This window comes from Micropterus salmoides, unplaced genomic scaffold, assembly GCF_014851395.1.
Source record: "Micropterus salmoides isolate LMB-PRFRI ecotype aquatic unplaced genomic scaffold, ASM1485139v1 Ms_hic_scaffold_20, whole genome shotgun sequence".
NCBI classification, from domain to species: Eukaryota; Metazoa; Chordata; class Actinopteri; order Centrarchiformes; family Centrarchidae; genus Micropterus; species Micropterus salmoides.
In genome coordinates, this window is record NW_024041151.1 from 18,588,807 (window position 1) to 18,616,179 (window position 27,373).

At 39.7% G+C, this 27,373-nt stretch overlaps 2 protein-coding genes across 2 annotated transcripts in view; both read left to right on the forward strand.

Annotated features, from left to right (window-relative positions):
• LOC119914278 (rab GTPase-activating protein 1) overlaps positions 1 to 27,373 on the forward strand; it is a 64,285-nt gene that overhangs the window by 21,139 nt on the left and 15,773 nt on the right. The window contains 8 exon segments of the mRNA XM_038733481.1: positions 16,697 to 16,810; positions 19,103 to 19,177; positions 19,749 to 19,874; positions 20,220 to 20,363; positions 21,903 to 21,944; positions 22,402 to 22,530; positions 26,035 to 26,127; positions 27,224 to 27,334. Coding sequence (XP_038589409.1) covers positions 16,697 to 16,810; positions 19,103 to 19,177; positions 19,749 to 19,874; positions 20,220 to 20,363; positions 21,903 to 21,944; positions 22,402 to 22,530; positions 26,035 to 26,127; positions 27,224 to 27,334 — 834 coding nt within the window.
• On the forward strand, positions 986 to 11,444 carry LOC119914282 (probable G-protein coupled receptor 21). Its single transcript, XM_038733488.1, has one exon. The coding sequence runs from the start codon at positions 6,274 to 6,276 to the stop codon at positions 7,498 to 7,500; it is 1,227 nt and encodes a 408-aa protein (XP_038589416.1). The 5' UTR covers positions 986 to 6,273; the 3' UTR covers positions 7,501 to 11,444.

Consider the following 27,373-nt stretch of genomic DNA (forward strand, 5'->3'; position numbering starts at 1 on the left):
CACTAATCCTGTCTGTGTTCATACCATATATCTGAATGCAGGGCATTGATTGAAGTGGAAACAGGACTAGGCCTTAGCCATTTAACCGATTCATTCATTATTGAGCCCTAATGAAGTCCTCAAAATAAAGATCCCTGCTGCCAAGTACTGGAAGAACCAGTCCAACTTTGAATGCTAACTAATTAACAATCGCATAGTAACTGATAAATTCGGCTGTTGTAGCCATGGCCCACATTTTGCATTAGCCCCATACTCTCAGTCACTGAGTTATTAAATTTGTCAAACAAATAATTGGTCTCAGCAGCATACTGGTCCAGGGCCAGCTGATTTTAATCAGGAGGATGTTACGAAATACAGCAGAGGACACATCAATATTGAGAGTTTCAGAAAGCTTGAGAGTTAGCTAGTTGCAACAGTAAGAGGAGCACAGCACAAGCAGATTAAATAGCTACGTGGGTGATGATTAACTGATTACTTACCTACTTTATTCAGTCATCTTGTCGTGGGTATGATGGAGTGATGAGGAAAGTAATATAGACAGATTGCTCTACGCTGGAAGGTAGTAACAACATAAAAATATGTCATTATAATTCTTCTCATGGCCTAGTACCAAATGTAAAGAGGCCTTGTGATTGGGCACCATTGTGCTAAACTATGTGGTCATGCACAGTTTGGGCATATTCACTGTTACTCTCCGTAAGAGGAGTAAACTGTTGATAATATAAACAAACAACATACACTGAATTACCAGCTTATTAGGTACACCTGTACAGTTGCATGACCCTTAATGGTGGTGTTGTATAATGAATTATGTTACTGCATGATTTAAAGATGATATTCAACCTCCATTTACTGCATGAGGGTGTTAGAGTGAGGGAATACAGTACAGAGTGTTATCATTTTTAGAACTGTCTCCTAAGGTGTGTATAAGAGCACACACACACACACACACACACACACACACACACACACACACACACACGCACCAGCTTCTTCGGAGAGCAAAAACAACATAACGATCTGTCTGCCTGCCTGTCTCTGTCTGACCCACAAAATGACCTGTCTGCCCACCTTGTGTCTGTCTTTATAATCATTTGTGTTTGTGTACACGTGACTCTGACTCTACCTAGACCTGTTTGTATTCCTGTCTACTTGTGTGTCTTCCTGCCTCTCTCTAACTGCCTGCTCATTTGTGTTTTGTCACAATGTCTGTAGGTTTATTTGTACATTGCTGTTCTAACCTCTGCTGGGCAGACAGTGAAATATTTTACTTTGAAGCCAGTTTCCCACATTAAAAAATATGCAGTGAATGCCAGAAGGTTCTGGCAGACAGACGACAGAAGGAAGTAACTTTCTACAGTAATGTGTTTGTTTGTCTGTGACTATGTTCTCACCACCCTTGCCTAAACTTGGTATTACTGTACTAGCATTAGGTTCATCGTAGAGACAAACCTCATTCATTCTCTCATATAAATGACAATGACAATATTAGCTGTCCATTTTCCATTCCTACCATGCATTCCTCTGATTAATAAATAAACTCAGCTGACCAGTTCTTTTTATGTTTTTGTTATATAACGCTGATATAAAAGTTGGCACAGTGTGACTGCTTATTTTTATATTTATATGAAAACAGAGCATAATTATCAGGATTATGAGCCTGCAGCTGGGTGGTGGTGGATGGTGGGTGTTAATTATAATCAGATGGATGTCAGCCAATGTGACAGTTGCAAGGTAAAGTATCATATTCTTTAAATAGTGAGTAGCTTAGCGTGTCAACAGAAAATCTATTCCATTTTTTGATGATTATACATGTTTTTAAGCAAAAATAAAAAAACATGAATTGCCACTTGATATTAAGCATTCATTGTATTCCATCACCACAGTAACAACAGCAATGTCAGTAAAGAGCAGTTAGTTAACTATTTAACCAATAATATGATTAGACATGAGAGAATATCAGCAGTATTAAGCTCTTTATCATTAATTATTGTAATTATCAGCTTGTTTCTTTCCCTTAAAATCAGATATGCTCTACACAAGTTTAGGACCATTGTGTTGTTGCCAGGTGCGTGTCAGCTACTGGATGCCTGGCCTTCAGAGGTTGACAAGCGATGAGGGGGCATTCGTTAGGCAGATACCAGGACTTAGTCATGCTCAGGTTGGCAACTGGGTGACAGTACATTATGCTTCCTTCTACCTCTTTCTCAAACCTCCATTTTCTTGTTGCTGTTTTTGTCCTTGCTATAGTGTGTTTCTTTCTCTCCTCCATCTCTTCCTCCTACAGTCTCATCTTTGATGAGCTCTGTGTTTCCTTTGACTCCCTTCCTCATCCCTTCCTCAATTTCCTCTCCTTCCTCCTCCAACCCTTTTTGTCGTACTGTCATCTATTTTTAGCTCCTCGTGTGGTGGGCAGAGGAGGTGCGTGAATGCATGGGAGTGTGTCTGGATTGCGGTGGAGAAAGGTGCAGGCTGTGTGTGTGTGTGTGTGGCTATGTGGGTATGTTTGGGTCTCCATCACGCTACACCAAATTGCCCTGCACGAGACAAACTCTGCAGTCTTCAGAAAGTCATTAGGATGAAAATGTAGAGCATGCAGCGCTACACACTGATGTTTCTAATTTTAGGACAGGATTCTGAGTAATTAAATGTAATCATCACATCATATAATCTAAAAATAACTCTAGCACAGGTTCAGGCGCTTTGCAGAAGGGCTGAAGGGGACTTGCTGGGGCTAACCTATTTAAGAAATAGTATAAAAAGTGTTCAGTTGAGTCCTAACCAGTTCTTTAGAGCTTAGCAGTAGAAAAAAACTGGCTCTTAATGTTGCCATGAGGAAGATTAAAAAATGTTTTGCGAGGTCATGCTACCTGGGTATAGCTGACTGTGACAAAGCAACTCTCATGCTAAGTGGAAGCGCAGCATCTGCTGATGCATGCAAAATCAGGAGCAGGTGCATATCTGTTAAAGGCTCTCAGGTAGGGCTGGACAATTAATTGAAAAGGTCACTTTGACCTACACTGTACATTTGCTGCCAGACTAACAACTGATTACTCACGTGCTTTCAGCGTCACTTTCTGCCACTCGCTCTCACATTCACTCATCCACTTGCTCATCCACTCACTTGCTATGCACACATATTACACTTCAGTTAAAAGACCTAACTCTGCTGCTCTTACAACAGCACCTGTCTCGTAGATGTCCTTTGATGAATGACGAAAGGAAGTTAGCAAAGCTCACAAAGTGGGCAGGTGAAAATCATTTGTTCCGCATTGATATTAAATAATTGAGTTAAAGTTTAGTAGGAGCAGTCATAATTCAGCAGCGGCGATTTGCAGAAATATATGAGAACCATGTCTCTTTAATATGCACGACAACATTAACTTATTAATTAACATTTAGATTGATGGATTTGTGAAATCTGTGAATAAATAAACCCAGCATTACTGTAGCATATTTACAGTACAAACCTTGTCAGTGAAATATGAGGGCAAAAATACCAACAACAAAATAATCGTTCAATAATTGTAATTAGGTGAAATGTAAAATGAATCGTGATTTTGATTTTAGGTGAAAGCTTGACTCTCTAGCCAAATGGACAGAAGGACATGTACACACATACACAAATACATGGACAAAGATAGTGTTCCAATGCAAACATTGTACAACATGAAAAGTATAAATGCAGTCTGAAAACGTTTGGATCTAGCTTGTACTGTGCTTACAGATAGTACATTGGACAAGAATATTTTTATGAGAAATGAAATAGTTGCCACTTAGTACTGTAGAGTTATAGAGAGACAGACATATGCACACACATTTGGAAAGAAAACAACAACAATAAAAAACACTTTTATATCGGAAAATACCCTAGGGGAATGGGGACAATTTGTGTAATTATACATTACATAAGTTATACAAGGTTTACACAGCACTAAAAAGTGTTTGTGAGCATTTCTTATTGTGCTGTTATTTAAATAATGTATTCATGTTGGTGGAATTGTTGTTAGTATTATATATAATGGTATTATTATTGTTAACGTTGTCCCCGTGACTTTCCTGCTGTGACTGGAAAAGTCCGGGAGGGGTTTCCGTAATGTTTTTGATCTTGACGTTTCCACATGATGTCATGTGATTGATGCCGTCCTCCACAAGTTTTAGCACAAATGCCTCAGGTATCCAGTTATTTGGGGTGGCGATGGTGCAATGGATAAGACTATGCCTTTGGTGTGAGCGACCCAGGTTCATATGAATATGACAGGTGCAGAGTAGTCTCAATTCTTACACATTGTACATTTTAGTCGCCAAATGTTAATTTTAGCATCATTACATTTTTATGTTATCTGAACTCGGCCGAACTTTCACCATGAATTGCGCCTAGAAGGCAGACCCAGTTGCTAATTACATAATTACTTGCTGTGTTAGTGAATCGGTTGCTAATTACACACAGCTGTGAGCCCAAATGAAATTATTTGTGCTGTGCTTTGATGTGTTGAAATCTTTCTCTCAGTTTCTTTAACTTTTATGTTGCTGCAGTTTGGTATTAGTAGATTACAAATGTGAAAATAACTAACTTAGTAAAAATCTATATTTTATTCAGTGTACGGTAGAGTGCCAGTATGAAAACAACCCAGAGAGCCAGTGAAAATGTGGTTAAGGCTTCCTTAATAAACACACAAGTAGAGAACATGTAAAACATCTGTTAATAACTGCGCATTTAACACCGTCCAACAAAGTTCTGCCCTGTTTCTGTGCTTTTTATTTATAGGAACAGATAATTCCACACACATAAAAGCTGATTAAACCATACCGCACATACTGTATGTTTAGTAGTTTCAACATACTAGGATGCACGCAGCTATAGGGGGACCTTTTGTCCTGTACTGTATGTCCTTGGTTTACAATCAGATAAGTAATAGGAATGTTTCCTGTAAACTGTACCCAGGCAAGCAGTTATTATTTCGCTAGAAACAAATACAATAACTTTCTGCACTGTAGAAAAGACAATGTCCGCATTCTTACAGCTCAAAATGTCCTATCCCTTGGGAATGAGATGAGAGGCTACTGAGATGGTTACAGTCGTAAGTCAGTTTTACAGGAGCTGTCTTAGAACTGATTGTTACTAATTTTAACAGTGTGATTGAGTATGTTTAACAGTATATTTGAATCCTGGGGTGACTATGAGAAACACCAGCAAAAAAAAAGAAAATGAGGAGGGATGTGAGGGCGGGGAAGGAGGCAGCCTCGTGCCCTTGCGATGGATCATTGGTTGGAGCCAGGGAAGGGGAGGGGCCTCAGAGCCACTGTTTCTGTAGAGAGAGAGGCAGAGAGAAAGAGGGAGAGAGACAGCAAAGGAGGATACATGAACAAGGGGGGTTCTCCCAGCATCGGTATGCCTGCCTACCTCATTTCTACTCCAACACAGTTGCTGCTCCTCTGGATTGAAATATCAGCTGAGGTGTGTTTGTATTTGTGTGTTTTTGAATATCATTCACCCCGCACACTGCCTTCATCCTCTAAGCTCACGGCAGCCTGCTGTGATCTTACTGCGAAGGACCAGACAGAAACTGAGCAAGAGGACATGGAAGAGTGGTGAAACGGGCCGAAGGAGAGGCAAGAAACAAGGACAAAGAAGAAGAAACTGGAAAGAGAAGCAGGAGGACAGAACAAAAAGGACAAATAAGCGCTTAATGTCTCCTTCCCTCATTACACAATGATGTCTTTTCACTGGAAGCCGTGTTGTGACTCTGTGGACTAAAGACAGATAAGAGAGAGCTTCAGTCTGCTTTCTGCAGCTACAGCAGATGTTGAAGGCATCTCTGACTTTATAGGGAGCGGAGGTATTTCAAGCATAGATTGGGCTGGAATTCCTTTAAACAAAGTCACACATCTTTTTATTTTTTCCTTTTTGTGCCTTCAGCGTGGAACTTTGCTTTACTGGGAAAAAAAGAAGAAGAAAAGGAATACACAGGTTCCTTTTCGTGCGTAATTCTGTTTTTACCCTGGTGGTTTTGTATCTTTTCATAAAACCACAACTGCCTACACTGAGGACAAACCCAGGGGGGGCTTGCTCACTGTTCTGTCTTTTCTATCCCTCCTGTATTTGAAATGGCAGATGGCAACAGTCTCATCATGGAATCGCAGCATGGGGATTTTTGTTTGGACTGAAACCATACAGCTGCTTTCAGAACTAGCCAGCTACCTGACAAAATAGTGGGTTCTTTGGTTCATCGTACCCTTGAAGGGCCCCTCAGACACGTATTCCTGCCCAAGATGATGAATTCCTCCCTGGATCCACTGAACCAAAGCTCTGCTGACCCCACAAACTTATCTACTCCCTTCTGCCTGCTTGAGATAGGCTATTCCCAAATTTTCTCCACCTGCCTCCTTGAAGTCTCTATCATACTTCTCCTCACTGTTCTCATTATTTCTGGCAACCTGGTGGTGATTTTTGTGTTTCACTGTGCCCCCCTGCTCAGCCAGCACACCACCAGTGCTTTCATCCAGACTATGGCGTATGCTGATCTGCTGGTGGGGGTCAGCTGCCTGTTCCCCTCCCTGTCCCTCCTCCATCACCTCCAGGGCCTCGACCCTAAACTCACCTGCCAGGTGTTCGGTTACATGGTATCCGTTTTGAAATCAGTTTCAATGGCATCGTTGGCATGTGTGAGCGTAGACCGCTACATTGCCATCACACAACCTCTGACTTACGCGTCCCTAGTGACACCTTGCCGAGTGCGCTGCTGCATCGTTCTAATATGGTTGTACTCTGCTCTGGTGTTTCTCCCATCTTTTCTCGGGTGGGGGAAGCCTGGTTACCACGGCGATGTGGTGGAGTGGTGCGCAGTTGAGTGGAGGACTCGTCCGGCTTTCACAACTTTTATTGTTGCAATGCTCTACGCCCCGGCTGCTCTCACTGTCTGCTTCACCTACGCCAACATCTTCAAAATCTGCCGACAGCACACCAGGGAGATCAGCGAGCGGCATGCACGTTACAGACCCCAACAGCTGCAGGGCCCGGGATTGACAGTGGGATCTGTGGTCAAGGACAACAGTGCAATAGAGCAAGGGCAGTTGCCCCACATGTCCCAACCACAAAAATCCCAGCCCCAGCATCAGCAGCCCACATCAACATACCCAGACAAGCGATATGCTATGGTACTATTCCGCATTACAAGTGTATTTTATATCCTATGGTTGCCCTACATTCTCTACTTTCTGTTGGAGAGCGGAGGGATCTACCACCATCCTGCAGCCTCATTCCTAACCACGTGGCTGGCCATCAGCAACAGCTTCTGTAACTGTCTCATCTACAGCCTCTCCAATTCTGCCTTCAGGAAAGGTCTCAAACGCCTCTGCTCCTTCTGTTTACAGCGCAGTGGCGGTGGCTTTGGGGTTAGGAACACCAAAAAGGCTTTTGTTGGTTCTGTTGAAAAAGGATGTGCAGGGTATGGATATGGTCACGGGCAAATTGGAATTGGCACAACATGTCATGTGTAGGGCACTCGTAGAGGAAACCCTTGTCCCACATTGGCGTTGGAACTTTTTAAAAGATGCCTCATATGATTGCTGTAAGAGGTCTCCTCTTTTAAGCTAAAATGTGCTGTAAAGAGATGGAAGGAGGCGTTGATCTGCCGCAGCCGCTGCTTCTGTTGCATTTGGAGGTTACACAAGCGCCCTCTCTGCACACGCCACAGCCGGCAAAGAGAGAGAAAGGCCTAAATAACCCTGCAAGGTGTTCTAAAACAGTCAAAGAAACCCAGCTCATTGTGTGTGGACTGGGGTGATAAATGGAAGGGGTTGAAAAAGGAGAAGAAAAAGGCGTCTGATAATCTCTGGACGTGAACTCTTTTGAGGTTGAACATTTTTATCTATTAGTTTTCTTTTATAAGAAGCCATTCCTTAAGTTATTTTGCCAAAACAATAAAACTTTGTTCTGAAAAACTGTATGCGCAGTATGTGAAACAATGTGACCTCTGTTGCCCGATTATTATCACAGTATGAGTTAAATGCACAGCTGACTGCTGTGTTTTAGTAATGTCGTGCTGTGGTAAACTGCCAATAGCAAGCTCTTCTGAATATGTTTTTACGCGCTCTACCCCCCCCTCGGTATTTGAATACTGAAAGTGATGCAACAGTGTGTTTGTGTGTCGTGTATTTGTTGTGTCTCTTGATATTGACTGATTGTCAGTCAGAAAGAAATTATGTAGGTGCAGTACACATGTCATTTTATAGTTTGTTTGCATTGACTGAACAAATTATGGCTTGTCAGCGTCCAGATCTATTCATAAACTTTAAAATTTTTAATTATTTATTGATGTTGTACAAGACAAAATGTTATGTATTTAACTAAGTCGTGGGTTCACACATTGATATATGGTATGAGATGTTACCCAGCTTTGGTGTACGACTGTTAACCTGACAAAAAGCAAACGTAATTGTGATTTTTTTGTTTGTTTTTTTACAACAACATTACATTGTACGTTTTGTTGTTTTGATTATACAACTAAACCATTTTCATAACTGTGTCCAATATAAAGCAAGACCAAGAAAGGATGTATTTTTACACATTATTGGGCGGATTTATTTTAAGGCTTTTGGTCGTAACGGTAAAAATGTTAAGCAGTTAGATGAATGACCCTTTAACTGTGATCCTTACCCCTTGTCTTTGGAATTTGCTGAGAGGAATAGTCTTAATGAGAAGTCATGAATGCGTGATAGTGGAAAATACACATTTACACATTCTTGCAAATGATAACCTTGTTACAAACCTAGCTGTATGCTGTATTCTGGCAGTATTATTGTGACTGCATTTCGGGAGTAGGACTTGTGCACGCACACAAACACGAACACACACAAACGAACACACACAAACACACACACACATCGACACAGGAGGATCACATGTAAACAGAACAGACAAATAGCCCATTCACTCTCCCAGCAGGCCAACCTCCATTAAGAGGGACTGACCCCTGAACTCCCTGGGAATTGCAGTTACATATGTGTGTGTATATATGCGTCTGTGTGCATGCATGTGTTGTAGTCTGTTTCTGTCATCTTGTCCCCATGTGTAGTTGCGTGGGTTCTTTTCACTCTTAACTTGATATTTAATACAAACTAAACAAGACCAATAATAAGCGGAATTGAATCGAAGTGTAAATACTGCGTCATAAACTCAGAAGTTGTGAAAAATCATCTATTTTGAACCATGGAGAATTGTGTTAATTCATTTAGGTGCAGATAATCTAGCTTTATATCCTTTTATCTAATCTACCAAAGAGAACAGCAAATATATTTTTTTCTAAATATTTAGTAAGAAGCGAGGGGGTTTTGCACAAAGTTTGTTTAGGTCCACTGCACTGTGTCGGCTCAGTGATGCCTTATGTGCATTAATGACTGGTTCTCAGTTTATAGTGATATACTGTTGCCTTGATATACAAATGAAAATGAACTGTTGGGAAAGTATTTTCCTCTTACGTTTAGGGAGGGCTCAATTTATAGACACACGACTGTTTTTAGAGGGAAAAGCACTTACTGGAAATTGAATGCATGTGCAGAGATGAAAATGCACATTAGCCAGCCTTGATTCCACATTCATTACAAAAATAACCTGAACCCCATTTGTTGCATAACGTAATTAAAAGATTTGACTATTAAATCAGCCACTCGTCAAAAATGAATGATTTCCAATTATTGTTCCTGTCTTCTGTAAAGCTGAAAATAGTGGAAATAGGAGCGAAAACATGGCTCAAAACTGTTTTTTTGTTGTTGTTGCATGTATTTGTTTGCGTGTGTGTAGGTGTGGATGAGTGTGTGTGCAGGCATGTTAGGATGTGACCATTGGCTGAATTAGACTGTTGACGGTGTTCTAGCAAGGGTGCTAACAGAGCTATCACCTTTGATTGATTTATTAGCTGCACATCACTCTCCTTGAGTATACTGTATTTTGTGAGTGTATGTGAGTGGGTTGTACAATAATGGTAGACGGATTCACATGTTGTCTTTAAGTATTTTAGCTGTCCTCTGTGAAACTTTGCCAAATATTGTAATCTTTCCTGTTTTGTTCAGAAATGGCGTATTGAATGTTGTCAAACTACAGAAATTTATTTTTGTGAAATTACTTACTCTCTGTTTTTTCTCTCGTGAGGTGATAAAATGTTGCGGATTCTAAGTAGGTTTAGTAGCATGCTTACCTATTGAAATGATTGAAACAGTGTCTTTATGAAAATGGATTTTAATTTATTTTGCCAGCTCACCAGAAAAGTATATTATTTCCCACAACAGTTAATGGTACAGTTCCTCAGAAATGTGTAAGATTTAGGACTTTTAAGTGTCATGGGAAATATGCCTAAACATGCTCACATTAGCGTTCACACACATTCCCCTTTTTCCTGTGGGAAAACAATTCTCATGTTCTCAAGGGGAACGACACTCTGGTGGTGGCTGTATGGAGGTACAGTGCCATGTTGGATAGGATTAGAGAAAACAAGACTGAATATGGTCACTAGGGTTTGATTTAGGAAACCATTTGTAGATTAAATGCAGCCTTGTCAGTCACATACTGTTTATGTGGTTCAGTGTAAATAAAAGTGTATAAATTGAACACATGAAGTTTTTAATTATAATTGGGGCATTATTTAAAATAACCTATAAAGTCCAATTTGATGCACAGATTTGTATCTTGAATATATTATTGTGTCAGTTCAGGAAAAAAAAAGTAGTATAGTAGTAGTATTTTACACCAAAAGAATACTGGTTGACTATTTTATCTCAGAGTAGAGATTGTACAGTACCCTGAACAAGCAGTCCACCCTCACTGTTATATTGCACTTTAACACACACACACACACACACACACACACACACACACACACACACACACACAAACCCCACACACAGTGGTATTTTATTATCTGTCTTTTAGTCTGTTTTAGCTTTTGTTCTTTGTGTTTTCGTAAGGCTTGAAATAGGCCATACCAGACCCCCACTTAATGGCTGACTCATGACCCAGCTCTTCTTCTTATTTACACATTAAAATGAGACTGACCACTGTAACAACTTGGTTAGGAAATGTCCCAAAAGATGCTCTGCATCTGTTTTTGTCCACAATGAATGCTGAAAATTGCTCACAGTGAACGATGGTGCATTTGTGAATTGGATATTGAAAAATGTATGCCGTTACCAAATTACATCATGTCATATTTCATACGTCAGGGGTGTTGAATTTGGTTTTTGTAAGATGTCTGTTTTTATAGATGGAGAATGTTGCAATAATGGAAATGGTCAAACATGTTTAATTTTGCTGTCATGAAAGTCAGTCTCTGAGACTAATAAGATCTTTTTTTATTACATAATGCTTTGTAGGTGACAAGCCTATATGGTATTGTAAGATGTACATGTTGTGTATCTGTACTGAGCAAATAAATGTAATGTGATCTCAATGTATTCAAAATTCCTCGTTGAATTACTTTGCTGCAAACAGCTGCATGGATTTTTAATATCTGTCTTTCATTAGTTATCACTACTGACATGCTGTGTAAGTGATGACAAATATTACTAAGAAAATACAGAACCTTTTACACAGTTATATTTAGTGCGGTGGAAGCCTTGGCCAAGATCAAATAGCATAGTTGATAATAGTTGACAATTTGCAGTGCTAACATGCTGTAAATGGACTGCAAAACAGCAGTACCATATTTGTGCAAGCAGTTGGTCTGTTGAATTTGCATGCTGGCAAAGCTACAGTGGGAAATGTTAGTGGACTCAATTGGAAAATAATACCATAAGAGAAGGCAGGCCATTTGAGTTTTGGCAGTGCGTGCAGTATGTGGTGTTGTCTTTGTGATTTATATTTCTTCGTCCTGTGTCTGTCATCTCTGTTCTGGTCAGATACATATTTTGCCTGCCCTCCATGTGCCGAAGCAGTACCAGTGCGCAAACGGCACAAAAAGTAGGGCATGAGACAGATGATTAAGATTTAATGATGCTAAGGTGACGAAACAGCGCTACAGGTAGCTTGAGCATGTGCTCTGTTGGGTACAGATTATTGTAAAGGAAAGACTGAAAGAATCACTGGGTATGACTGAGTAGAATTTGCTTTATTAAAAAAGGGGGTAAAAATTGCAGTTGGCTACTTCTGTGTTTTTTATGAAAACATCTGCCAATGCTCTACTAATTAATTTCAAAACATTACAGTTACTACAAAGTGTAGCCCTCAGGGTTGTTTAGGTTGGGGAGCAAGGTTTGTATCAAGTCTGATAAATATCACTTTATGTTCTCATGGTATCTCAGCACGGAGCAGAGAAAGAATAACAGAATGACATGTCTGCTATTGTGTTGAGTCAGAGAAAATCAGGAACATAAACAATAGAGGGCTAGCTTGTCAGTCTTCCCACGGTAGCCCTACTCCGGTACTTTATTCCTGTATTTAGACACACAAAAAATGTGTTTTATTCCTTGATTTCCATTCAGCTTATAGATATATAGATACAGCTATTTGATGTCCCTTGTCACTGACAGTAGACAGAGTGTGTTAGGATACTTCAACAGAAACCGCATTTTTGTTTAAACATTTTACACAACATGTTTTATACTAAATATGTAGTTTAATGTAATATGTTTATTTAGATAGACACACACTGTTGAAATTCTGAAGCCTGACTAGAAGTAACACATTTAACTGTATTTTGGCAAAGCCATTACAGAAAAAGTTTGATATTTTTTGGAAATACACTTATTCACTTCCTTGTCGGGAGTCAGTTAAGAAGATTGATACCACTCTCATGTCCCTGTGTTAAGTATGGAGCTAGTGTGATTAGCCTAGCTTAGCATAAATGCTGGAAACAGGGGGAAGCAGCCAGCCTGTTTCTGTCACAATTTGTCTACCAGCACATCTAAAAATAGGGATGCACCGATCTGACTTTTTCAGTCCCGATACCAATACCTGGGCTTACCCGAACTAATAAGCTGTTTTCCTCACTGTGAGGAAAAGACTGGGACTCATTCTTTTATGTGTAAGGCAACATCAGGCTTAATTAAAAACTTTATGTTTATACCCTTTTTTTCGTGTATGGATTAAGCAAATGAGATTTTTAAAAGTGTTAAATAATGAGCTTTAGAGGTTTTGTTGGACAAAACCAGGCTTGATGCTTCCAGTCTTCATGCTAAGCTAGGCTAACCGCCCCTTGGCTCTTACTTACATTAGTGTAATATTGAGATTCTCATTTAACTCACAGCAAGAAAGTGATTGTGAGTGTCACTTACAGCTATTATTTATTTATGTTGTCACTCTTGTCTTTCATTGTCTCCTTTATACATTTACATAGAGATACACTATCAATAGCATTGTCTTTCTCCTCCCTCTCTTTTTGTCTTTCTATAGCGCTTGAACTTGCTCCCACACTTCCATCCACTTCAACGACACATCGGATGTGTTTTTTCTCCTCTCTCACGCTACCCTCATTACAAACCTTACTTTAACTGAATAGACAGACAGACAGAAAGGAAGCTAATTGGCCATTATGTCAGAGGTCTTTGTACGCGCTCTCAGCACTTAAGATAAGTATGGCTAAGTGGTGCTTGTATAAACATGGATCCTTATCATTCACTGAGAGACTGTAGCCCAGTGTAATGGGCCCTTCACACTGGACGCAGAAACTCCACCCCTGTGCTTTAAAACCCATTGATACCAATGGCTTTTGCTGTGGATGAACAGATTTCTGGAGTTCCTGTGTGTACCTTTTCAGTGGGCTTGTGGCTAAATTTCTACTTTGTTGATTTTTTCTGATGTGTTTTATGGTGAAACCCTTCCATGTCTGTTTGGAAAAAGCGAAGTCACCAGCCAGGAACAGAATATTCAAGTAAAATCATTCAGTGTTAGTCAAGTCAAGTTAAATTAGTGTAATTTATAGGACTGCAACTTACAATTAGTTTTATTATTGATTAATCTGCTAATAATTCAATGAAACGATTTATCATTTGGTCTATGAAATGTAAATGTACACCCCAAGGTCTTGTTATGTTATACCGAAAGTCCAAATCCCAAAGATACTGTTCTGAAGTAAAAGAGAAGCAGCAAATCCTCTAATGAAAGAAGCTGCAACCAGGGAAATTGTTGCACTTTAGAGTATTTTTTGATTGATAAATGACAGAAAAGAGAAAATGATTATCAAAATTGTCGCCTATTATTTTTCTGTTGATCGGCTCATCCGTTAATCAACTAATAGTTTCAGCTCTAATAAATTAGAACTGTACAGAGTCTGTGTTACCAACCAAGCGTAAACATAACGACTGAGGAACAGATCCTACATTATCTGACCAGAACAATCAACATTACTCAAACTTCCCTAAGCATCTAGTCAAGTTGGCTGTGCCTACACACACACACACACACACACACACACACACACACACACACACACACACACACACACACACACACATACACGTACACACACACACTTACGTACACACAGTAACTATGACTTAAAGGGTGTGGTGGAAGTTGTGGAATGGACTTTTAAAAAAGCCCCCTGTTGTCGGTCTCTGGTCCCCATTAGCTCACTTTGTTTTAGTATCCCTTTCTTCCTGCATTTATTCTATACTTGCATTATTTTTGTTTCACTCTCTTCCTCTGTGGAAGTTGGAACAGAAACCTTGGGAAAAAGGAGATGGAGGAACTTGATGGGTCCAATAACAGAGAAACCAAGAAGGTATAATTAGCTACAAAGAGAACAAGAGCGATGTAAAAAATAAAAAAAGCATTGTTGATCAACATTAAGAGATTTCTCAGGGAGATATATTGCTATTTATCATCTACTTTGACCATGAGGTTGCTGTGTGGTTTTGCTAGTTGGGATTTTAAGCACCTCCAAGGATTAATGTTAAAAGTGCCTTTGAGCAAGGCACGGCATGCAGAAAAACTCAGTGTGTAGTGAAAACATTTCCTACATGGATCAATGGAGTATCACATTAATTTGCTCACTGAACATGAACTTGGGGAGGCATTGTTGTTACTTTCTGCTGACTGAACGGAAACCCTTCTTTCTTTCGGGCTGTCTCATTATCCACTGATCCCGGCTACCAGATTTCTGCCGACAAAGTTAAATGAAAGCCCCATTTTGTAGTACGACACCCAACATACAGACGAAACTTCAGAGACACTTCACCTCTAAATACTGTATGAAGATATCTTTTAAATGTGTATTCGATTTATCATCTGATGGCCAGGGTGTCTTAGAGCAGCATTACTTATTTAAAGGCTGTTTGTTCCAAATATACTGATATAATATACTCAATATTGAAATGAGGGGTAATTAATTTAGCTAGTTTACACTCTAGTGTGTGTTTGGTATTTTCACTGTGTGGTGCTCTGTAATCACAGCAGAGGGATATCCCAGAGAAGTATGTTGCCCCTGGCTTTTGTATATACTGTATGCAGTCGAGGTTGCTAGTCTCTGTACTTGTGTCAGTGTACCCTGACCTTAAACAATCTCCTCTGACCTTGTGCCCTCATATTTATTTGTATTAGCCATGCTAGCGGCTTAGCTCGGTGGATGGCAAGGTATTTTTGTCGGCGGGTCAGGTCACCGTTTTGGTCCACACTGAAATTTCTCAACAACTACTGGATGCGGTGTACAAACATTCATGTCTTGTTCGGGATGAATTGCAATCTTTCTGATGATCACTCAAATCACAAATGTTAATTTGTCCATAACATATTTGGTCTGTGACCAAATATCTGCAAACAAATGACATTCCCATCAGCCTCAGCTGTACCTTGTGTAAGATGGCACACACATCATAAACATTATACATGCTTAGCATCAGCATGTTACCATCGTCATTGTGAGTATGTTAGCATGCTGACGTTAGCATTTAGCTCAAAGCATCGTGAATGTGTAAGTACAGTCTCGCAAAGCTGCTTGCACGGTTAAAGACTCTTTGTCATGTTTATTTTCCTGCCAGTGGCACCATTTAGCCCAAATAAAATCACTTAAATTTTAACATGCGCAAAAAAGTCTCCTGCTCACTAGCCTAGTCATTTGTCTATCTGGCTCTGACACAAAATGTCCTGAGAGCTGTTACAGTTCAGATTGGTGATGGTAGATGGTGTGACAATGAAAGCCAAACACCCTATTATCAGCTTGGTGTTGTACAATACAGTATTTCAGTCTCAGTGTCTCAATCTTCAGTGTATAAGAGACCGGGTAATGGCATAACTGTCAGTATTGTATTTGAATCACAGAAAGTTGATAAGTAATAGGAATGTCTCTGTGTTTGTGTTACGTGATGTATTTGGCCTGTTTTCCTTTCCTCCGTTATTTTTATTTTATTTGTCACAGCTGTGTAATTACTGTTAGCAACTATTGTTTGCATTATTTATCCAAGCTTTGGCAAGATAAGAATTACTTGTCATGTTCTAAATAGATTAAAATTTGACCTGAAACGAACAGAGACTGACAAAAAGAGAGTCGTGGAGATGTGTACACTCTGTACTGTAGAAGAGAACACTCTGTGCTACCAGTCATTCATCCTGCCCCTTACTGATGGTCACCACATGCTGAGGAACACTGACCACTGCTGGGCCTCTGTGGAATTTCTTCTCAGATTCTGAAGTGAATCTCCCTCTCTGTCTTCTCACCCGTCTTTACCTTGCTTATTTACCTTACCCTCCCCCTTGTTTGATCCTCAGGAGTCCCCTCAGGACAGTGCCATCACCAGGGACATTAACAGGACATTCCCAGCTCATGACTACTTCAAAGACACTGGAGGAGATGGGCAAGACTCCCTCTACAAGATCTGCAAGGTGGGACACACACGCAAGAGGGTTGTTTAAACTACACCTTTAAAGTCAAGAGCATTATGCAGCCAGTGAAAAATAAAAATGGTTCAGCGCAGTGCACAAAGCTTCATCAACAGCTATAGCTGACTGTGTGCTGCAAGGGGTTGTAAGTCTTTTATGCTATAGAGCAACTGCAGAAACAAATTTGCAGAGTGTATTCCCTTCCTCTGGTCTCCACTCTGTCCCGCATGGTCTGCATTAATAATTTAATTTACAATTAATTAATATAAATTCATATGCATCTTTACTGAAACTTGCCGCAGTTTATTTATTTAACAGATTTGCTTTGCAACCTTGATTGGGAATTTTAAGTCCACACAATATCTGACTTGCAAAAATAAATTTATAAGCTGGCAATGTTTCAGAACTAGACCTTAATCAGACAAATGCCTGATTTGCCATGCAAGTTGTGTGGGAGTTTCTTTGCAACTTTTGACCTATTCGTCCCCCTTTGACGCCCCTGTTCAAATCCACACAATACACAAATGCAATTCAAAATACTTCTGTAAAATATTTGGAAACATGAAAACAAATGACTGATAAAAACATTTGAGAGTTCACAGTGAAGAACTGATAACTTATTACCGTTCAACCTCATGATTACTGTTTAGTGTAAGACATAAACAATAGGTCTTTTTGGTAGCAGTGGTGATCATTGCTAGAAGAACCTGGAAATGAAAGCAATTTGCTTGTGCACATCAGAACTTTATTGGCAAGTAGTAATTTACACATACAAGGAATCTGCTATAGTGATTAGGTGCTGCATATAGACATAAACATACAGTTGACATAAATAAAGGTAAAAATATAGAAATGTGGAATAAACAGATGTGCAACTATGTGCATTACTCCTGGTGTTTCCCCTCATACGGTGTAATTACTGTGTAAATGACTTGCTTTACAGTAGGTCCGATGATAAAGTTTGTAGAGCAGTAGCAAGAGTCAAAGCTAAAGGGAACCGATCATTAATTAACTGAACAGCCACTTCTGGGTGGTTCAGCGAGTTCAGTCTGTCTAGAAAAGCAACAAAAGTTTCAAATCGAACAAACACATACACTAGTATAATCCATCCTCCTGCACAGTTGGCTCTCATACACCGGCATGCACGCACACACACCTGGCAACTTGTCACACAATACTTATTGATCATGAAGTGCCAGTGCTTTCTTTCTCATGAGAATCAACATGTATATACTGTATATAGTTGATGTTCAGACATTTCACCTTATCATTCCATAATTTCACGAGTGGTGATCTGCCTGCGGTTTGCTCACAGTATATATATGTTTTTTTTCATTTTCATTTCATATATTATGTATAACTCAGGTGAAGGCATCCATCTCTTCTCAGACAAACATCTCCTCAGGTCTGCTTGAATAATTCAGTGGGCCCTCCCTTTCCTCCGTGTGCGGATTGATCCACACTTTGTTTGACGTGCACTCGTTATTTGTGTTTCTAGCTCAGTAGGCCACTACAGCCTTTTTTGCAAACTCTCTCCCTTGCTCCCTCCCCTCATATACCCTCATACTCCATTTCCTCTATACCAACATCTCTTCGACCCTTTCCTTTTCCTCCTTCCCTCAGCTAACTCTTTACTTTACTACTGTTACGCTAGTAACGGGGCACTTCATGTTAAAGTCAGGTGTGTTTAACATACAGCGTACAGTGCAACAACTTCTAAAAAGGTAAAAATGACTAGACATTTCTCTGAACAGCTTGTACAACTTCAAGTGCTCTGCAGTCTGCTGTGAGATCAAAAACTTAATATTTATGCACATTTTATTTGACTGATAGAATGACGACTGAACAATGGTAGTCTCTTTTTTGTTTGTGTAATTTCTCAACTTAACTTAAATTCGTCGTCTGTTTATTTTAACGCTGAGCCTTATAGTGTAGCTTGAGCCATGTGGACATCTTTCTCACTAATTGTCAAAGACAAGTTCAGTATTTACTGACACCAAACTTGCCATGGGCTAGTTGGCCAACTCCAAATGAAAAACACATTTTTATTATTTTTTCAACCCACAACTTTTTTACTTCTGTTCCCCGTCGGCTGTTCATCTCTCCTTCACATTACATTTCCTCAACAGAAATCTTGAATCAGTTACAGGCTTCAGCTTCAAGGAAACATTTAGATACCTATCATACAATAATTAGACAAGCACCACCCCAGGTTTATCCTTCATTTCCCTCGTCAGTTTTTGAATTCACTGTGAAACTGATTTACTAACCGTGTGACTCTGTCCTCTCCTTCAGGCTTATTCTGTTTACGATGAGGAGATTGGCTACTGCCAGGGGCAGTCCTTCTTGGCTGCTGTGCTGCTGCTGCACGTGAGTTCACACATCAGCAGGGTCCAGCAAAAATCCTAGCTCTTCAAACTATTTCAAGAGCTGAGGGGGACTGTTTTGTTTTCATTTGACATGACTATCTTTTTGACATTCTGCAATGCTGGAAGATTGGCCTGCCTTATTTGAATGTCTGGGAGCCTTATCTGCAGTATATTATGTAGTGTATGATGTGATGTGCATGATGTACTGTTACTGCACAAAAAAACTGTTCCAGATGCACAGTGACATCTGTGAGACATTGACATTTTATTTTTTATAAATTATGCACAATATGTTCATGTCTATCTGTCACCTGAGACTGACTTGCACTTCAGGGATGTGTCAACACTGCCACCTAGCAGACAAACTGTGTCAATGTCAATGGACACTTAAAAACAGAGAAACATTTTAAGGAGTTATTTAACAAGGTCATGTAGCATAAACCTAGAGATATTTGTATGGGAAAGCTGTTAAGTTAAAGGGTTGTCATATTAGCCTCATCTGAAACCTGTATCATTAGGATATGAATTGCCATGGGGTACTGATTACTAAATCTCATAATCTTCTTCTTCAGATGCCGGAGGAGCAAGCTTTCAGTGTGCTGGTCAAGATCATGTTTGATTACGGGCTCAGGGACCTTTTCAAGCAGAACTTTGAAGATCTGCATTGCAAGTTCTTCCAACTCGAAAGACTTATGCAGGTATGTGTGTTGCATTTGCATCTGAAGTGCTTTTTCTGAATGTACACTATAGCAGTTGTCTTCACTGTTTGCATACAATTGGGCTATTCACTAACTAGTGCTACTTTTTGTTCTCCCCATTATCTTGTTAAACTGTTCTACATCAATGTGTCCTCCTCACCTTCTTCTTTCCCCCAAATACTTTTTCTGTGTTTAACTTCTTTCTTCATTACATTATTATTTACCCTCTTTCTTTTCCTTTCACTTCATTCCCTCTATTTGTTTACCTCCTTGTCTTCCTATCTGTTAATTCATTCTCTCTTTCTCCCCTCTGTCTGTCATTTGCTTTCTGTCTGTCTTAAACAGGAATATATACCAGATCTGTACAACCATTTCCTGAATGTGGGTCTGGAAGCTCATATGTACGCCTCTCAGTGGTTCCTCACCCTCTTCACAGCCAAGTTCCCTCTTTACATGGTCTTCCATATCATTGACCTGCTACTGTGTGAGGTTGGTGATAAAGGACACAAACATAAAGACACTGCGCAACTTTACTGGCTGCAATTCACACATTATTTTGTATTGTTTGTGTTACACGTTGTATTTTCAATTCATTTATATTTTTATATTTAAGTACATACGAAATCCCATACTGACAAAGAGAAAACCTTTTTAGATATGTAAACAATGATAAGCAGGGAGGCACCGTTCCGATACTGATATCGGATATCGACCCGATACTAACTCAAATAGCTGGATCGGGTATTGTGACAAGGGAGCCGATGTATTCAATTTAGTTATGCACATACTACGGTAGACCTGAACATTTTGGAGAGCTAACATAGTATGGAGGGAGCTAAAAACAAGGGGTCAGCAGTTTGGAGGTATTTCACGCTTGATCAAGCCTGATGTTGCCTTACACATAAAAGTATAAGGGTCCCAGTCTCTTCCTCACAGTGAGGAATACAGCTTTTTAATTTTACACTGGTATCGGATTGGTAATCAGCATTAGCCGATACCCAAAGCCCAGGAATTGGTATTGGCATCTGGACTGAAAAAGTTGGATCCGTACATCCCTAATGACAAGTAATGACGCTGAATACAGAAGTTTTGATCATCTATGTAATTTCTCTAGAAGTTGACTGGCGAATTAGACAAATAGACAAATTCAAAAAGTATGATATAAAAGACGTTTCGAACAATGAACTCTCTTCCAGGCCTGTTTGTAAAATAAAGTATCCACTTGAAGGATTCAGCATGGGGGAAATAATGTATTGTCTGATGAGACAAAAATAATTTTTGGCCTGTATGTGAAGCTCTACATCTAGTGAAAACCACATCCCATTCATCACCTGATTAATCCCACTGCTGTGGTGATGCATGGCACTGTGATTCTGTAATGATGCATCACAGCAGCAGAAACTGGGTGACTGTTCAAGATTTAAGATGGTGGATAGAACCAAATGCAGAGAAAAAAAATGCTTCATATCATACGTACTGTCTGACAAAGGTGAAGACTGACCTTTTACGATGGTGGTCCAAGCCAAGACAACTAGAGAGTCTCTGGGTGTCTTTTAGTTAGCCAGCCAAATCCTGAACCTCTGCGGAGAGATGTTAAGTTTGCATTGCTCTGTGATTTTATGTGGCCTGCCACTTCCTGTCTGAGTTTCTCTTGTTCCCAATTGCTTCCACGTTGTTCTTATACCACTAACAGTTGACCATGGAATATTTCGTATTGAGGAAATTTCATGAATGGACTTATTGCACAGGTGGCACCCTATCACAATACCACGCTCCTGAGAGCGACCCAGTCTTTCACACATGTTTCTAGAAGCAGTCTGCATGCCTAGGTGCTTGATTTTATACAAATGTGGCCACAGAGGTGATTGTAACATGTGAATTCAATGATTCGGAAGGGTGTCCTAATACATTTGGCAATAAAGTATATATAAAAAAATTTAACACTTATACACCCATATTATTTGTTAAATTCTTAACAATTTAATCCCTCAATACACCATAAATCTGAAAATCTGTCTTTATTTTCAGGGCATCAGTGTGATCTTCAATGTAGCCTTGGCACTTCTGAAGGTAAGGTATCCCATGCAAGTATGAAAACACACACATACAGACAAACAAACACAAACACATACAAACGCAACTGACAACTATAGCTCCAAGTAGAAACAGAAATGCGCAAAAGAAAATCAAACCATGGAAAGATTTTATAGATGTGCACATGAGAGCAGGTGCAGATGTGTGTAGTGCCACCCCACTGTTCTGTGCCGAAAACAGTTCACAAACGTTTTGTTGTAGCAGAATTTGACCTCAAAAGTACTTCTTCTTATCTTAATCTTATGTTTAAACTGGTTTCTCACAAAGTGGTTATTTATCATATCTAGTCTGTTTTCACAATTCAGAAAATTGTCTCAATCCGTGAGGATCACTTGGTGTCCTGTTGCAAAAAAGGAAATAAATGTATGTCCAACAGGCTAGTCTAGCTTGTGTACCTAATGCCCTTTTGTGTTCCCATCCCTCTTTTCCTCAGACATCAAAGGACGATCTGATCCAAACAGACTTCGAGGGGGCGCTTAAATTCTTTCGTGTCCCAGTTCCGAAGAGGTACCGTTCGGAGGAAAATGCAAAGAAACTCATGGAGCTGGCCTGTAGCATGAAGGTGAGTTCAGAGTAAAAAAAAAAAAAGAATATTGAAAAGTCAATTCAGTTCACAATGAACACGGACTCTGCGTTCATTTCAAAATGTAAGTGCTTTATGTGGTAAAGTTAATGGTCTTCAAAATCTCCAGGAAACCTCAAATAGTGTTTATATGATATGAATATTAGAAACCCATGAAAACCAGTGTATTTTCTAATAATCAGATGATCTAGTTAAATATAATGGATCAAATGAATGGATAAAACCCACTGGAGTCCAGCAGCCAAGCACCACTAGGGGCCGCTTTTACACTTTAAATCAAGTTAAACAGACAATGTACACACAAGCACCTCTCTCTTTCTGTCTCTGCCTTTTAAAAACACACACACACTCACACCTGTGTCCTGACCTGTTTTGAACAGCCTGCCCTAGTTTAGAGGGCCTGACTTTGAAGGTAACTTTGGGCAGAGATATTTATTAGCACAAACTCTGTAAGCTTTTTTTGTTCTCAGTAAGTCCGGTGGCCACATAGAAGGACACACAATGAGCCACCCCAGCAGAGAAACATCCAGTGAGACTAAATCAGAGGCAAATGGACTTTCTGCGCCGTCTTGAAGATGTTTAAATACTAATTTTTGTGGCAACATAAATCATGATTTTGGGCCGTTGGGGTTCAAAACCACTATAAATAATATTTTTTTCTTTTATGTGCTGCTTTTGATATGTGTATATGCTTTATGTAATTGTTATGCGTAGCTATGTGTTAAGGGGTTCGTCGTACACATTTGAATAAAACACCTTCATGCAGTTACATAGAAGCATAATGACCCATTATGTACTGCGTACTGCTTTAAAAAGTTATTTCTAGTGCATTATTTGGCGAGGGAAAATTCCAAGAAGTCATTTGTTAAATTGACCTCAGGGAGTACTGCATTGTTGGACCTGGAAATTAAATCTGAGTCAAGGTAGGCTAATCTGAAGCTTGGATGTTGCTATAGGGGGATTAACTGACCAGATTACCGCTGCCCTCATTGACTGTTGATCCTGTCTTCTGATTGGAGAATAAATCTTTCTGGGTTGACAGGTGCTCCAGCGTTATTGCCCATTTTAGCTCAGATTTGCCAAATATCACTGTGCTTTTTTAAAAGGGATTTATATTTTGGATTATTACATTTGAGTGACCTACCTGGGGATGTATCCATGTACATTTTGATGCTTAGTAAAAAAAGCACAAAAGTTACATGGGTATTTACAGTGGTTAAGGTCAAATATCCTGGTCCTTGACCTTTTGAAAATTTGACTCCTTCTTCCCTTATGTCACCAACACCATGGGATATTTTGGGGCATTTTTTTAGACTTTTTATGGAAGGACACTGGAAAGAACAAGGAAATGAGGGAGAGAGATAGGGGTGAACTCGGGGTCGCTGCAGTAAGCACTTAGCCTTGTACATGGGGTGCGTGCTCTACCAGTTGAACTAACCGCTCCCCACCCATGGTAGAATTAGCACAAATCCGTAAAAGTAGAGTCCAGACGATTGTGATTTGTCTCAAGAAGAGCAACGAAAAATGTTGTTGTAAATTTAAGGAATCGGTAAATGGTGTCCATCCATCCATCCATCGATCGTCAACCGCTTATCCTGCGTACAGGGTCGCGGGGGGCTGGAGCCAATCCCAGCCTACATCGGGCAAAAGGCAGGGTACACCCTGGACAGGTCGCCAGTCCATCGCAGTTGGTAAATGGTGTATCTAGATTATAACGACTGTAATAGTAACAGTAATAGTAGTGCCTGCTTGAGCTCTAAAAGTCTCTGTGGTACTTCTTCACTTGGTAATTGTGGTCAAAGGTCATTAAATTTTAAATATTTGTTAAGTGAATAAAGGCAAACAGACATAAACTACAGTCAGGTCAAACACATTTATTCAGGAGACAATCTCGGGGTCAAACTAGGGTCATTTATGTTGCCTCGGTGTAGCTGTTACACCTACTTTCTCTTCGTGTCTGCCAACCTTTTGACTTCTAAAGCTAATATGTGCAAATTTCCCAGAGAATTAAAATGACAAGCATAAACTTTTTTATTGTTTACTTGTGTGTTTTAGTTTTCAGCCCTTCATGTTTACCTCAGAGCTCTCCATTGTCTCTCTAGTACATATGAGCATGAATGCATAGGTATTTGTATACAGTGAACAGCTCCATAACAGTTACAGCTGTCCCGCTGCTGTGTTTTGTAAGATCTTCAGACAGTTGCTTTTTGTTGTGCAGAAACGGCAGCAATGAAGAAAGCTTCTAATAGGTTTGTTTTTTTGTGTTTTGGTTCAGAAGAGCAGAGAATGATCACCTGAGAGAGAGCACAGGTGGTTTTACAATATGCCTCTTCTAGTTGCTAGTGTAGTTTACCTTTAATTAGCTAGTTTATAATTGATCCAAGACACGTAAGATGAGAAATATTTCATGTCTATCAATTATGGCTGTGCTTGAGAAAGCAGAGGCTGCTCTGTGTCCCTAATTGCTTCTCTAAGCATTAATTTCTAGAGACCCAGCTGTCTGTCAAGAAAGCAGGAAGAAAAGAATGAGAAAGGAGATGGATGAGGCAACTCCTGCCCTGAATGACCTCTTGTTCTCTTTCTCCCTGTTGTCAGTCTCCTATTTACAGAGCAGAACTCCAAGACCGCGCGCGCGCACACACACACACACACACACACACACACACACACTTAGGGCAGGACAACATATGGGCCATGGTGTCCCAGTTCTGCCAACATCATTAGGTGATGAGTGCTGGGATAATTTGGATCATCTGATATACTGTAGTATAATACTAAACCTGGGATTGTAACATGTACATGGAGGCACACACGCAAAAACAACGGCACATTGATATTGCAGCCTTAACTAGGTGCATTAAAATCCACAGAATGGACAAGCGAGTCTTAGTTTGTACACACTGTTGGTTCTCTTTCATGCTTAAAATCAGGCACATAGTGTTCGTTGTATGGTAGCTGTCTGTTAAAAAGCCCAATGTAAGGCAGCAGGTGGGCAGTGAAAGGCCTTTTGATGATTTTGCCTAAATATAGAATGTGTGTGTGTGCGAACTGCAACTGTAGGCATGTGTGACTGTAAGTGTGTGCTTAACAAATTACATTTTGTATAAATCTAAAAAATAACTTTTTAAAATTCAACAAAACAGTAAGATGGCATGATTTACCCTGGACTGCGTGGAGAGTGATATCCCAGCGATTCAGCCTGTAAACTCTGCATATGTTCCATTACATGTTATTCAAATGCTGTACTGGACTAAAGAACGCAACAGTCCAGCAAAGATAAATCCTATGTCCATGTTTGCGAAAGATTGGGAAGACTCTTCTCTGGCAGCCACCTTTATGACACAAGCCAAAGACTATTGTGCAAGTTTATATTTCTGTTTTTTTCATCATGTGTATAATTGCAATTATTAGTGTAATTACTCATGTGTGTGTGAAACAGTTCATGTGTATCAAACATTTGCTTTTCTGCTCACTGCCCATCAGATAAGCCAGAAAAAGCTGAAGAAATTTGAGAAGGAGTACCACACCATACGGGAGCAGCAGGAGCAACAGGAGGCCCCCATTGAGAGATATGAGGTAGACATATTTCCATGCGCACTATGAAGCATAAAATGACTTCTCTATTAACTTAACATAACCTTGATAAAGTTAGATGTACTTAAAAAAAAAACATGTTACTCTAACTTGGTTCTTTAAATCTGTGTTCTCGTTGCAGCGTGTCTTTAAAGAGCTGCGCCGAGTTGAAAGATAAATAAAGGCTATTATTTGTCTTCATTTACCACCATATTCTCCCAGAGTTTCCACTGAACAGAATAAATCTTTCTATTCATTTTTTTTTTTTTTTACTGTAGACCTTGACAGTCCTTGTTTGTGAAAGAAAAACGACATAGCACCAAAAAAGCCATTAATTGTACATGCCATAAGTCATCTCAAGGGTAGTGGGTTGGTTGTGTACAGCACAAGATCATAAACAGTGACTGAACTTCTGCTTTGTTTGCTTCTAACAAGCGAATACCATCTTAACATGTTTGTATTATTGCTATTTGAGAAGACTGCCATACAGTCAACCATTAAGCATCAAACGATCATAGTAATATGATCATTATAATACCACAACTGCAATTCTGCACCTAGGGGTGGATTTAAGACATTTCCAATGAGTCTGCTCCATGTATCCTATTTTTTAGCAAGCACATCAAACTTATTCTCACAGAATGTTTCCGTGAAAAGCATTATATGCAATAACAGACTTGTGCGGAAGTCACCATGCAAGGCAGTTACCAAACTTACCAAAAATGCCTCTTAAGTAAGAAAATGTTCCACCACTTTCAAAACCTGTGTTTGGAAGAATGGAAGATTTTGTAATATCTGTACTTTATCCTCTTAACTCATCTGCTTACTCTAGAAACTCCTGAGGTTGAAAGGGATGCTTACACATTAATTCACAACTCTTCATGATTAACTCCTTTTCCCTGCTCTGCTATCTCTTCACTTTCCTTCCTCTTTTGTGTTTTCTCACTTCTCTCTGTTCATAAACTCTTCTATTTTGCTGTCCCACTCACATTTTTTTTGTCTTTATCTGTCTCGCTCTGGTGTTCTGGCACTCTGGTGACACGTTGTGTCACTTCTCTTTCTTCTTCTCTCTCTGTCTCTCTCTATGCCCTCCTTCCAGCGGGAGAACCGTCGTTTGCAAGAGGCTAACATGCGTTTGGAGCAGGAGAATGACGACCTGGCACATGAACTTGTCAGCAGCAAGATAGCCCTGCGCAAAGACCTTGACAACGTAAGCCAAAGACAATTAATATATTTGTGTAATTTCATG

Coding starts and splice junctions, on each gene's coding strand:
- LOC119914282 (XM_038733488.1), top strand. CDS start 6,274: ATGATGAATTCCTCCCTGGATCCACTGAACCAAAGCTCTGCTGACCCC.